The sequence below is a fragment of the Haliotis cracherodii genome, unplaced genomic scaffold, assembly GCF_022045235.1.
Source record: "Haliotis cracherodii isolate W230 unplaced genomic scaffold, xgHalCrac1.p SCAF_24, whole genome shotgun sequence".
Lineage (NCBI taxonomy): Eukaryota > Metazoa > Mollusca > Gastropoda > Lepetellida > Haliotidae > Haliotis > Haliotis cracherodii.
In genome coordinates, this window is record NW_027266280.1 from 9,291,517 (window position 1) to 9,305,745 (window position 14,229).

The 14,229-nt window shown below is 47.6% G+C and overlaps 1 protein-coding gene, 1 long non-coding RNA gene and 1 pseudogene across 7 annotated transcripts in view; 1 reads left to right on the forward strand and 2 right to left on the reverse strand.

The window, feature by feature from the left end:
- The window catches only part of LOC139472359 (phosphatidylserine decarboxylase proenzyme, mitochondrial-like), a 55,123-nt gene that overhangs the window by 23,843 nt on the left and 17,051 nt on the right, over window positions 1–14,229 (reverse strand). For 2 of the 6 annotated variants that reach the window (XM_071254823.1, XM_071254828.1), the window contains exon 1: window positions 11,893–12,024. The exons of the other annotated variants lie outside the window; for them this stretch is intronic. In XM_071254823.1, coding sequence (XP_071110924.1) covers window positions 11,893–11,945 — 53 coding nt within the window. In that variant the 5' untranslated portion in view covers window positions 11,946–12,024. Of the gene's footprint in view, window positions 1–11,892; window positions 12,025–14,229 lie in introns of those variants that run through there. 6 annotated transcript variants of the gene reach the window in all.
- On the forward strand, window positions 105–5,082 carry LOC139472361 (uncharacterized). The gene is made up of 3 exons (XR_011653882.1): window positions 105–187; window positions 4,350–4,462; window positions 4,900–5,082. It is a non-coding gene; the product is annotated as an uncharacterized lncRNA (long non-coding RNA).
- LOC139472531 (uncharacterized) lies at window positions 1,970–4,231 on the reverse strand (annotated as a pseudogene).

Here is a 14,229-nt window from a genome sequence, read left to right on the forward strand (position 1 = left end):
GTTGGTATGATGTGTCTGATTGAGTATCCATGTTAAACTGTGGCATGGTATCTTATTTTCCAAGCCGAATAAAACCAGTCCTAACCAGTGCAAGCAGCCACAAACAGCCATTCACATACATAAGTGCAAAAGTCTTGTACGAGTAGTTAAACCCACACCTCTGGCTCATAATTCCCTATTTGAAAAGGTGAGTACTTACTGGGAGGGGGAAGACTTGTGTGGACTGAGAGGGGGACTTAGTGGAGGGGGGTGGGGATTCAGTTGAGGGTGGTGCTTAGAAGAGAGGGGTGGGGACTGAGCTGGGGTGGGGACTGAGCTGGGGTGGGGACTTAGTGGAGGGGTGGGGACTTAGTGGAGGGGCTGGGGACTTAGTGGAGGGGTGGGGACTTAGTGGAGGGGGGGGGAATAGTTGGGACCGAGTGGAGGGGGGGGGACTTAGTGAAGGGGGGACTTAGTGGAGGGGGGGACTTAGTGGAGGGGGGGACTAAGTGGAGGGGGGGACATAGTGGAGGGGGGGGACATAGTGGAGGGGGGACATAGTGGAGTTGGAGACTTAGTGGGGACTTGGAAGGGTGGAGACTTAGTGGGGACTTAGCGGGGGGTGGGAAATTAGTGGGGACTTAGTGGGGGGGGGGGGGGGGGGGGGGACTTAGTGGGAGGTGGGGACTTAGTGGGGGGTGGGGACTTAGTGGAGGGTGGAGACTTAGTGGGGACGTAGTGGGGGGTGGGGACTTAGTGGAGGGTGGAGACTTAATGGGGACTTAGTGGGGGGTGGAGGGTGGAAACTTAGTGGGGGTGGGGTGGGGGGGGGGGGCTTAGTCGGGACCGAGTGGAGGAGGGACTTAGTGGAGGGGGGACATAGTGGAGTTGGAGACTTAGTGGGGACTTAGTAGGGTGGAGACTCATTTGGGGTGGGGTCTTAGTGGGGGTGGGGACTTAGTGGAGACTTAGTGGGGGGTGGGGATTTAGTGGGGGGTGGGTGGGGACTTAGTGGGGACTTAGTGGGGGGTGGGGACATAGTAGAGTTGGAGACTTAGTGGGGACTTAGTAGGGTGGAGACTTAGTGGGGGGTGAGGACTTAGTGGGGGGTGGGGACTTAGTGGGGACTTAGTGGGGATGGGGACTTAGTGGAGGGTGGAGACTTAGTGGGGACTTAGTGGGGGTGGGGACTTAGTGGAGGGTGGAGACTTAGTGAGGGTGGAAACTTAGTGGGGACTTAGTGGGGGGTGGAGACTAAGTGGGGGGGGGGGGAGACTTAGTGGAGGGGTGGAGATTTAGTGGAGGGTGGAGGGTGGAAACTTAGTGGGGGGTGGAGACTAAGTGGGGGTGGAGACTAAGTGGGGGTGGAGACTTAGTGGGGGGTGGAGACTTAGTGGAGAGTTAGTGGGGGGTGAAGACTTAGTGGGGGGTGGAGATTTAGTGGAGACTTAGTGGGGGTGGAGACTTAGTGGAGGGTGGAGACTTAGTGGGGGGTGGAGACTTAGTGGAGAGTTAGTGGGGGGTGAAGACTTAGTGGGGGGTGGAGACTTAGTGGAGAGTTAGTGGAGGGTGGAGACTTAGTGGGGGGTGGCGACTTAGTGGAGGGTGGAGATTTAGTGGAGGGTGGAGACTTAGTGGGGACTTAGTGGGGGGTGGAGACTTAGTGGAGGAAGGGGACTTAGTGGGGGATGGAGACAGTGGAGGGTGGAGACTTAGTGGGGGGTGGAGACATAGTGGGGGGTGGAGACATAGTGGAGGGTGGAGACTTAGTGGGGGGTGGAGACTAAGTGGAGGGTGGAGAAATTGGAGGGGGGGGGGGGGGGCATAGTGGAGGGTGGCGACTCAGTGGAGGGTGGAGACTAAGTGGAGGGTGGAGACTCAGTGGAGGGGGGGGGGGGGGCTTAGTGGAGGGTGGAGACTTAGTGGAGGGTGGAGACTCAGTGGAGGGTGGAGACTAAGTGGAGGGTGGAGACTAAGTGGAGGACTGAGACTAAGTGGAGGGTGGAGACTCAGTGGAGGGGGGGGGGGGGCTTAGTGGAGGGTGGAGACTAAGTGGAGGGTGGAGACTTAGTGGAGGGTGGAGACTAAGTGGAGGGTGGAGACTAAGTGGAGGACTGAGACTAAGTGGAGGGTGGAGACTAAGTGGAGGGTGGAGACTAAGTGGAGGATGGAGACTTAGTGGAGGGTGGAGACTAAGTGGAGGGTGGAGACTAAGTGGAGGGTGGAGACTAAGAGGAGGGTGGAGACTTAGTGGATGGTGGAGACTAAGTGGAGGGTGGAGACTAAGTGGAGGGTGGAGACTGGGTGGAGGGTGGAGACTAAGTGGAGGGTGGAGACTAAGTGGAGGGTGGAGACTTAGTGGAGGGTGGAGACTTAGTGGAGGGTGGAGACTAAGTGGAGGATGGAGACTAAGTGGAGGATGGAGACTAAGTGGAGGGTGGAGACTTAGTGGAGGGTGGAGACTAAGTGGAGGGTGGAGTTTAAGTGGAGGGTAGAGACTTAGTGGAGGGCGGAGACTCAGTGGAGCGTGGAGACTAAGTGGAGGGTGGAGACTAAGTGGAGGATGGAGACTTAGTGGAGGGTGGAGACTAAGTGGAGGATGGAGACTAAGTGGAGGGTGGAGACTTAGTGGAGGGTGGAGACTAAGTGGAGGGCGGAGACTCAGTGGAGGGTGGAGACTAAGTGGAGGGTGGAGACTGGGTGGAGGGTGGAGACTAAGTGGAGGGTGGAGACTAAGTGGAGGGTGGAGACTTAGTGGAGGGTGGAGACTTAGTGGAGGGTGGAGACTAAGTGGAGGATGGAGACTAAGTGGAGGATGGAGACTAAGTGGAGGGTGGAGACTTAGTGGAGGGTGGAGACTAAGTGGAGGGTGGAGACTAAGTGGAGGGTAGAGACTTAGTGGAGGGCGGAGACTCAGTGGAGGGTGGAGACTAAGTGGAGGGTGGAGACTAAGTGGAGGATGGAGACTTAGTGGAGGGTGGAGACTAAGTGGAGGATGGAGACTAAGTGGAGGGTGGAGACTTAGTGGAGGGTGGAGACTAAGTGGAGGGCGGAGACTCAGTGGAGGGTGGAGACTCAGTGGAGGGTGGAGACTAAGTGGAGGATGGAGACTTAGTGGAGGGTGGAGACTAAGTGGAGGATGGAGACTAAGTGGAGGATGGAGACTAAGTGGAGGGTGGAGACTTAGTGGAGGGTGGAGACTAAGTGGAGGGTGGAGACTAAGTGGAGGGTGGAGACTTAGTGGAGGGTGGAGACTAAGTGGAGGGTGGAGACTAAGTGGAGGGTGGAGACTAAGTGGAGGATGGAGACTGGGTGGAGACTAAGTGGAGGATGGAGACTCAGTGGAGGGTGGAGACTAAGTGTAGGGTGGAGACTAAGTGGAGGATGGAGACTAAGTGGAGGGTGGAGACTAAGTGGAGGGTGGAGACTAAGTGGAGGGTGGAGACTGGGTGGAGACTAAGTGGAGGGTGGAGACTAAGTGGAGGGTGGAGACTAAGTGGAGGGTGGAGACTGGGTGGAGACTAAGTGGAGGATGGAGAGTCAGTGGAGGGTGGAGACTAAGTGTAGGGTGGAGACTAAGTGGAGGATGGAGACTAAGTGGAGGGTGGAGACTAAGTGGAGGGTGGAGACTAAGTGGAGGGTGGAGACTTAGTGGAGGGTGGGGACTAAGTGGAGGATGGAGACTTAGTGGAGGGTGGAGACTTAGTGGAGGGTGGAGACTTAGTGGAGGGTGGAGACTTAGTGGAGGGTGGAGACTAAGTGGAGGGTGGAGACTTAGTGGAGGGTGGAGACTAAGTGGAGGATGGAGACTTAGTGGAGGGTGGAGACTTAGTGGAGGGTAGAGACTAAGTGGAGGGTGGAGACTTAGTGGAGGGTGGAGACTAAGTGGAGGGTGGAGACTAAGTGGAGGGTGGAGACTTAGTGGAGGGTGGAGACTAAGTGGAGGATGGAGACTCAGTGGAGGGTGGAGGGTGGAGACTCAGTGGAGGATGGAGACTTAGTGGAGGGTGGAGACTTAGTGGAGGGTGGAGACTAAGTGGAGGGTGGAGACTAAGTGGAGGATGGAGACTTAGTGGGGGTGGAAACTTAGTGTGGACTTAGTAGGGTGGAGACTAAGGGGGGGTGGAGACTTAGTAGGGTGGGGCTTAGTGGTAGTTTAGTGGAGGGTGGAGACTTAGTGGAGGGTGGGGACTTAGTAAGGTAGGGCTTAGTGATGGGGGGGGGAGGGGGGGAACTTATTTGGAAACTCCATGGTCTGGTACCTGTTTACGTCTAGATCTTGACTTTGAGAATAACTCAAGCCATAAGAACTTCGGCTTACTTTTCCCAAGTGATTTAATTTTGAAATTAATTTCAATATTAAATTTCAGGTCCTTTTCTGAGGAAGTTTCCAAAAATGTGGCTCCCTGATTTCAAGTTGAGATAGCAGCTCAGTTTACGGTTGGAACAACGCTTCAAACTAATGAGGACTGTCATATTGCCGGTACTGATGACGCTTTAATGGGTTTGCAACCTATTCAAATTGGTGCCAGAATAAATTGGTTTTCCAAAATGATAACAATTACAACTACCAATTACAAAGTCCAAATGTTTCATAAATGTTGATGACCTCGCATCTAACATCATGATACTCAATGTCCAAGTCATGGGCAACCTTCTGGTGCACCAGATAACACAAGGTAGGAAGGCAGACGTCAACCAATAGACTCACACGTCCTTGACCTTGGGGGGCATGGACATCTTGGCAAGTGGGCAGGGACATATGGCACACTGGGGACCTTCTCAACACTTCTTTTAAACACATCGTTTAAACTTGACAGATTTCGGACCAATTCCATCATTCTGAGATCAATGACAAAAAGCCATTGTTCCGAAAACGTGGTTCATCTAATTTTAATGAATGATACTAATCTATTCCAGCGGTGCAATAAGTGTCTGGATGGTTCATGAGAGGTTCCCTTGCCGTGCCGGCAGGGCAAGCTATCTCTGGCGCAGGGAGTGATTGTGACCACCAACACCTGATCTGAAGTATGTTATAGTTTGAGACACATGGTTCTAATTGACATAAGTCTGCTTGTCTAAGACTTGTAGGATTCTTGAAGAATAAATGACACTTTCTTGAGGTCCACCATGTTTACCATTATGCAGAAGCCAACTCTGTAGCGCATACTTTTATATTTCATTTTATATAATTAAAACCATGGCCACGCTGTCGGTCATACTGACCTCATCACTCCACTTCACGAACTGTCAAATAATCTGTTCAAAATGATAAGTAGCCCCATTTTATACATATATAAATCTTGGAAATGAGAACCTTGACAAACCCCCTGGAAATGGTACAGTGCTGTCAGACTTCTGGGAGGGGTACAGTGCTGTCAGACTTCCGGGAGGGGTACAGTGCTGTCAGACTTCCAAGAATTGGTACAGTGCTGTCAGACTTCCGGGAGGGGTACAGTGCTGTCAGACTTCCGGGAGGGGTACAGTGCTGTCAGACTTCCGGGAGGGGTACAGTGCTGTCAGACTTCCGGGAGGGGTACAGTGCTATCAGCCTCCTGGGAGGGGTACAGTGCTGTCAGACTTCCGGGAGGGGTACAGTGCTGTCAGACTTCCGGGAGGGGTACAGTGCTGTCAGACTTCCGGGAGGGGTACAGTGCTGTCAGACTTCCAAGAATTGGTATAGTGCTGTCAGACTTCCAAGAATTGGTACAGTGCTGTCAGACTTCCGAGAATTGGTAATATTTAATATGACTTCAGTATGAAAGCGACATCAATACTTAATTAGATATTACATATTAATATATTCTCTAAATGTTTCAGAGTTGTATCATCTGCACCATCATGACCAAAGTCATACATCTGTTCCATCAAATAGTGAGTCATATCCCCCAATATCAGTCCCAAACACCTAAATCCCCAATATCAGTCCCAAACACCTAAATCCCCCAATATCAGTCGCAACATCCCCCCATATTGGTCCCAAACACCTAAATCCCCAATATCAGTCCCAAACACCTTAATCCCCAAATATCACTCCCCAACACTTAAATCCCCCAATATCAGTCCCAAACACCTAAATCCCCCAATATAAGTCGCAACATCCCCCCATATTGGCCCCAAACACCAAAATCCCTCAATATCAGTCCCCAAATCCCCTAATATAAGTCCCAAACACGAAAAAAACACCATACAAGCCACTGCAATGACAAGCATTCAGGTCATTAGATGTTTGTTCTTCAAGAGGAGAAATGGTTCAGTGCTTATCTACTTACAGTGCTTAAAATGAGCTGTCCAGTACTATAACTTGCCAATACGTGGACCATCACAGGCAGAACTGGAGCATCCACAAGATATCCACAGCATAGTACTGCAGTAATACACCAACACAGCACTGAATCATTGTCATGTACACCACACATCTGTCTCCATCATGGCAAATTGAATGTCAGTATTTACTCCACAAGTCACTCAGCCACTCCACAAGTCACTCACACACTCCACAAGTCACTCACACACTCCACAAGTCATTCAGCCACTCCACAAGTCACTCACACACTCCACAAGTCACTCACACACTCCACAAGTCATTCAGCCACTCCACAAGTCACTCACACACTCCACAAGTCACTCACACACTCCACAAGTCACTCACACACTCCACAAGTCACTCAGCCACTCCACAAGTCACTCAGCCACTCCACAAGTCACTCATCCACTCCACAAGTCACTCACACACTCCACAAGTCACTCAGCCACTCCACAAGTCACACACACTCCAAAAGTCACTTACACACTCCACAAGTCACTCAGCCACTTCACAAGTCACTCACACACTCCACAAGTCACTCACACACTCCACAAGTCACTCACACACTCCACAAGTCACTCACACACTCCACAAGTCACTCAGCCACTCCACAAGTCACTCATCCACTCCACAAGTCACTCACACACTCCACAAGTCACTCAGCCACTCCACAAGTCACACACACTCCAAAAGTCACTCACACACTTCACAAGTCACTCAGCCACTCCACAAGTCATTCAGACACTTCACAAGGCACTCAGACACTTCACACGTCACTCAGCCACTCCACAAGTCACTCACACGCTCCACAAGTCACTCAGACACTCCACAAGTCACTCAGACGCTCCACAAGTCACTCACACACTTCACAAGTCACTCAGACACTCCACAAGTCACTCAGACACCCCACAAGTCACTCCGCCCCTCCACAAGTCACACACACTCCAAAAGTCACTTACACACTCCACAAGTCACTCAGCCACTTCACAAGTCACTCACACACTCCACAAGTCACTCACACACTCCACAAGTCACTCACACACTCCACAAGTCACTCACACACTCCACAAGTCACTCAGCCACTCCACAAGTCACTCATCCACTCCACAAGTCACTCACACACTCCACAAGTCACTCAGCCACTCCACAAGTCACACACACTCCAAAAGTCACTCACACACTTCACAAGTCACTCAGCCACTCCACAAGTCATTCAGACACTTCACAAGGCACTCAGACACTTCACACGTCACTCAGCCACTCCACAAGTCACTCACACGCTCCACAAGTCACTCAGACACTCCACAAGTCACTCAGACGCTCCACAAGTCACTCACACACTTCACAAGTCACTCAGACACTCCACAAGTCACTCAGACACCCCACAAGTCACTCCGCCACTCCACAAGTCATTCAGACACTTCACACGTCACTCAGCCACTCCACAAGTCACTCAGCTACTCCACAAGTCCCTCACACACTCCACAAGTCACTCAGACACTCCACAAGTCACTCACCCACTTCACAAGTCACTCAGCCACTCCACAAGTCATTCAAACACTTCACAAGTCACTCAACCACTTCACACATTACTCCATAAGTCATTCATCTACTTCACAAGTCACTCAGACCCTTCACAAGTCACTCAGCCACTCCACAAGTCACTCAACCACTTCAAACATTACTCCATAAGTCATTCAAACACTTCACAAGTCACTCAGACCCTTCACAAGTCACTCACACACTCCACAAGTCACTTACACACTCCACAAGTCACTCAGCCACTTCACAAGTCACTCACACACTCCACAAGTCACTCACACACTCCACAAGTCACTCACACTCTCCACAAGTCACTCATCCACTCCACAAGTCACTCACACACTCCACAAGTCACTCAGCCACTCCACAAGTCACACACACTCCAAAAGTCACTCACACACTTCACAAGTCACTCAGCCACTCCACAAGTCATTCAGACACTTCACAAGGCACTCAGACACTTCACACGTCACTCAGCCACTCCACAAGTCACTCACACGCTCCACAAGTCACTCAGACACTCCACAAGTCACTCAGACACTCCACAAGTCACTCAAACACTTCACAAGTCACTCAGACACTCCACAAGTCACTCAGACACCCCACAAGTCACTCCGCCACTCCACAAGTCATTCAGACACTTCACACGTCACTCAGCCACTCCACAAGTCACTCAGCCACTCCACAAGTCACTCACACACTCCACAAGTCACTCAGACACTCCACAAGTCACTCACCCACTTCACAAGTCACTCAGCCACTCCACAAGTCATTCAAACACTTCACAAGTCACTCAACCACTTCACACATTACTCCATAAGTCATTCATCTACTTCACAAGTCACTCAGACCCTTCACAAGTCACTCAGCCACTTCACAAGTCACTCAGCCACTCCACAAGTCACTCAGCCACTCCACAAGTCACTCAACCACTTCAAACATTACTCCATAAGTCATTCAAACACTTCACAAGTCACTCAGACCCTTCACAAGTCACTCAGACACTTCACAAGTCACTCAGTTTTCATGCATCACTCACAATCCTGACGGTGTTACACCATGCATGACACATGATCCTGACAGTGTTACACTATGCAGGACACATGATCCTGACAGTGTTACACCATGCATGACACATGATCCTCACAGTGTTACACCATGCATGTCACACCACCCTGACAGTTATTAATCATGCATGGCACATGATCCTCACAGTGTTACACCATGCATGACACATGATCCTCACAGTGTTAAGCCATGCATGACACATGATCCTGACGTTGTTACACCACGCATGACACATGATCATGACAGTGTTATACCATGCATGGCACATGATCCTGACAGTGTTAAGCCATGCATGACACATGATCCTGACAGTGTTATACCATGCATGACACATGATCCTGACAGTGTTACACCATGCATGACACATGATCCTCACAGTGTTAAGCCATGCATGACACATGATCCTGACAGTGTTATACCATGCATGACACATGATCCTGACAGTGTTACACCATGCATGACACATAATCCTGACAGTGTTACACCATGCATGACACATGATCCTGACAGTGTTACACCATGCATGACACATGATCCTCACAGTGTTACACCATGCATGACACATGATCCTGACAGTGTTATACCATGCATGACACATGATCCTGACAGTGTTACACCATGCATGACACATGATCCTGACAGTGTTAAGCCATGCATGACACATGATCCTGACGTTGTTACACCACGCATGACACATGATCCTGACAATGTTACACCATGCATGACACATGATCCTCACAGTGTTACACCATGCATGACACATGATCCTGACAGTGTTATACCATGCATGACACATGATCCTGACAGTGTTACACCATGCATGACACATGATCCTCACAGTGTTACACCATGCAGGACACATGATCCTGACGTTGTTACACCACGCATGACACATGATCCTGACAGTGTTACACCATGCATGACACATGATCCTGACAGTGTTACACCATGCAGGACACATGATCCTGACAGTGTTAAGCCATGCATGACACATGATCCTGACGTTGTTACACCACGCATGACACATGATCCTGACAGTGTTTAGCCATGCATGACACATGATCCTGACAGTGTTACACCATGCATGACACATGATCCTGACAGTGTTACACCATGCATGACACATGATCCTCACAGTGTTACACCATGCATGACACATGATCCTGACGTTGTTACACCACGCATGACACATGATCCTGACAGTGTTACACCATGCATGACACATGATCCTCACAGTGTTATACCATGCATGACACATGATCCTCACAGTGTTAAGCCATGCATGACACATGATCCTGACGTTGTTACACCACGCATGACACATGATCCTGACAGTGTTAAGCCATGCATGACACATGATCCTGACAGTGTTACACCATGCATGACACATGATCCTGACAGTGTTATACCATGCATGGCACATGATCCTGACAGTGTTACACCATGCATGACACATGATCCTGACAGTGTTATACCATGCATGACACATGATCCTCACAGTGTTACACCATGCAGGACACATGATCCTGACAGTGTTACACCATGCATGACACATGATCCTGACAGTGTTATACCATGCAGGACACATGATCCTGACAGTGTTACACCATGCATGACACATGATCCTGACAGTGTTATACCATGCATGACACATGATCCTGACAGTGTTACACCATGCAGGACACATGATCCTCATAGTGTTAAGCCATGCATGACACATGATTCTGACAGTGTTACACAATGCAGGACACATGATCATGACAGTGTTAAATCACACATGACACACCACCCTGACAGTGTTAAGCCATGCATGTCACACCACCCTGACAGTTATTAATCATGCATGACACATGATCCTCACAGTGTTACACAATGCAGGACACATGATCATGACAGTGTTAAATCACACATGACATTCCACCCTGACAGTGTTAAATCACATGACACACCACCCTGACAGTGTTAAATCACACATGACACACCACCCTGACAGTGTTAAATCCCATGACACACCACCCTGACAGTGTTAAATCACAAGACACACCACCCTGACAGTGTTAAATCACATGACACACCACCCTGACAGTGTTAAATCACATGACACACCACCCTGAGTGTTAAATCACACATGACACACCACCCTGACAGTGTTAAATCACACATGACACACCACCCTGACAGTGTTAAATCACACATGACACACCACCCTGACAGTGTTAAATCACACATGACACACCAGCCTGACAGTGTTAAATCACATGACACACCACCCTGACAGTGTTAAATCACACATGACACACCACCCTGACAGTGTTAAATCACATGACACCCCACCCTGACAGTGTTAAATCACACATGACACACCACCCTGACAGTGTTAAATCACATGACACACCACCCTGACAGTGTTAAATCACACATGACACACCACCCTGACAGTGTTAAATCACACATGACACACCACCCTGACAGTGTTAAATCACACATGACACACCACCCTGACAGTGTTAAATCACACACGACACACCACCCTGACAGTGTTAAATCACACATGACACACCACCCTGACAGTGTTAAATCACACATGACACAATCTTAGCAGTTTGTATCCATGGTATTTCCCTCATGAGTACCACACTCCCCCCGTATCTAGATCTACCTCAAGTCATCATACACATCATATCATCCCACCTAACTCACCATGGTCCCTGTCCGTCAGTCATACATCCTATATATCATCAAACATATCTCAGCTCTGATACAGAATACGAAACATCACTTGCTTCATGCATTAAATCCTAAGACAATAAGTCAATATCGATGCAAATCAGTCCCATACTATCAAATATTTTCCCAGCAGCTCGCACAATAACAATACATCTCAAATAATCGACTACATGTCCACAATGAATCATGGCATATTTTGTGACAAGCTTCCGACAAAATCGTCAGAATTTCAATTCAATCATCTTCCATTCAATAAACTCGGTACTTACACATAAAGATCGAAATGGCCTTTGACCATTTGCTTTAAGAAATCAAGGTCCATTTTGGTGGAGCTGGGATGCAATTCCCTCTTAGGATGCAGAAAGGATGGAATGAAAGTATGATTGTTGATGATGCTGTGAGAAAATAGGACACTATAGAACCAAACCCGGCCTCATTCACAAATTTATGCTATGTTTAGTATGCTGAACAGTCACTGGTGGCACACTTTCAACACTAGGGCCATCGGTGCACACGACAGACTAATTATTGATTATTTGTCAGCAGTCTAGGGGTTAATCTGTGTAAGACCGGCTGCTCCTAGGCTACCACTAGGAAGTCTGGTAATGAAACATGAATAGTAGCATTGGCTGGCTTCTCTCGGCTGATGTGGAATAGTTCATTTTAGCCAAGGGAGGACAGGTTGTGGGAGAGTTTATTACCCCTGCGGGAAGCTGCCTCTAGTATCAGTAAGGAAGGCTAGTGGTCGGTCTCACAGCCCATTAGTCTAACATCTAGTCTCTGAAATCTTATATTACACAATATCCTTCTTGACTCTAAAAATTAAAAAATTACCTATGCTGATTTCAGAATAAAGCTGTAGAATAGAGCGAGTTTGTGCTGGCTAGACTTGCTTTTGTATGCATTTCTAGATTTTGTTTTTTCATAAAATAAATATATTCCACGGTAATGGTGCAGGACTACCCATTAGTCTAACATCAAGTTTCTGAAATGATCATATCTTACAGAATAAATAGTTGTTAAATTGTCTTAATAAAAAGATAATAAAAAGGAGCCCAGGGAATGTCTTCCTGATACTGAAGTATCTAGACTTGCCAAACATTATGGACTTGCATGGGCTATATTGAATAGGGTCTGTATGAAAGACTAACAGCCCCTGTACAATATTATTTTTCCTTTCGCCCAGACATTGTAATGCTATAGCCCTAAATTAAGCAAGTCTAAACTTTTTCCAATCTCACTTGGGCTCTTTTTCAATTCAAATACAGTCGTTTCTATCAAATTTATATACTTTTCAGACCTTATGATAGTCTAGGAAGGCTAGATGCACTGTAGATTTTTCTGACATCTGACTGAAATGCATGGAATGTTTGGAATTGATATTATCTGTATTTCTGTCTGTAGAAAAGCTGGTGTGATCACAGATCACGTTCATCCTTGCGAGATACATGTGAGTAATGTAAATATTATACAAAAAGTGACATCATTAAATGTGACAGGGATTTGTTGAAATACAAGAACAGCAGAAATATCACACCAGCTTGTATACACTCATCTGACTATAATGTTCATCTTGCCATGAAATCGCTGACGTTTCTATATTATTCATTGTAGCAAAAACACTTTTCTTATCTACAGTTTTTAAAATAATTTGACGAAATATTTGACAGCAGTGTACCAGGTGAGCTATAGTTGAGGTGAGCCTACCCATCTGACTGGATTTCATACATGAGAGACATTATTCAGTTGGTTTTTCAACATCATCACCATTGGTAAGTTACCTTTAAGTTTAACATCATTTAACATATCTTTGACTTTCACAGGAAGAAAATGAGTGCTAGATCTATTGAGTCAGCTTCTTTCGTCATAGTCAAGTCCCTTCATATCTAAATCTCCACACATCTGTTCTACCTTAGTGAGTGAGTGAGCGAGTTTGATTTTACGCCGCTTTTAGCAATATTCCAGCAATATCACAGTAGGGGACACCAGAAATGGGCTTCACAGATCGTACCCATGTCGGGAATCGAACCCGGGTCTTCGGTGTGACGAGCGAACACTTTAACCACTAGGCTACCCAACCACCCCTGTTCTACCTTAGACCACACAAAGCAGAGTAGGTCAGTATTCGTCTATTGTCATGTTGTACACTGATACATGTTTTTTCAATGGCCTGACTGATTCCCTTTGTCCAGCCATTTTTTCAGTTAATCAGACAGCAAACGATTATCTACGAGAAATATTATTTACATCTATCTAGACATAAAACGTTTAAGTTTACATGAAATGTGTATGCAATTCACGACACATTTATTTATCTTACCTCCAGTGAGAATGTTGAGATCTGATTGGTTCATTTGATCTTGATAAAATACTTTGTCTCCCGCCTTGGAGGGAAATAAATTACTGAGTTGGAGAATAAATCCCTTATACCAACCACGAAAAAGACAGGCTGCATACAGATTATTGTAGTGGGAGAATAAATCCCTTATACCCACCTTCAAACCAAAAAGCCGCACATTGTTTATGAGTAAAAAAAAGTCACGCGACACAGCACAAGTCAACCTCAGCTCAATGAAACAGCTGTTTTCTATCAATTTAAAATTCTC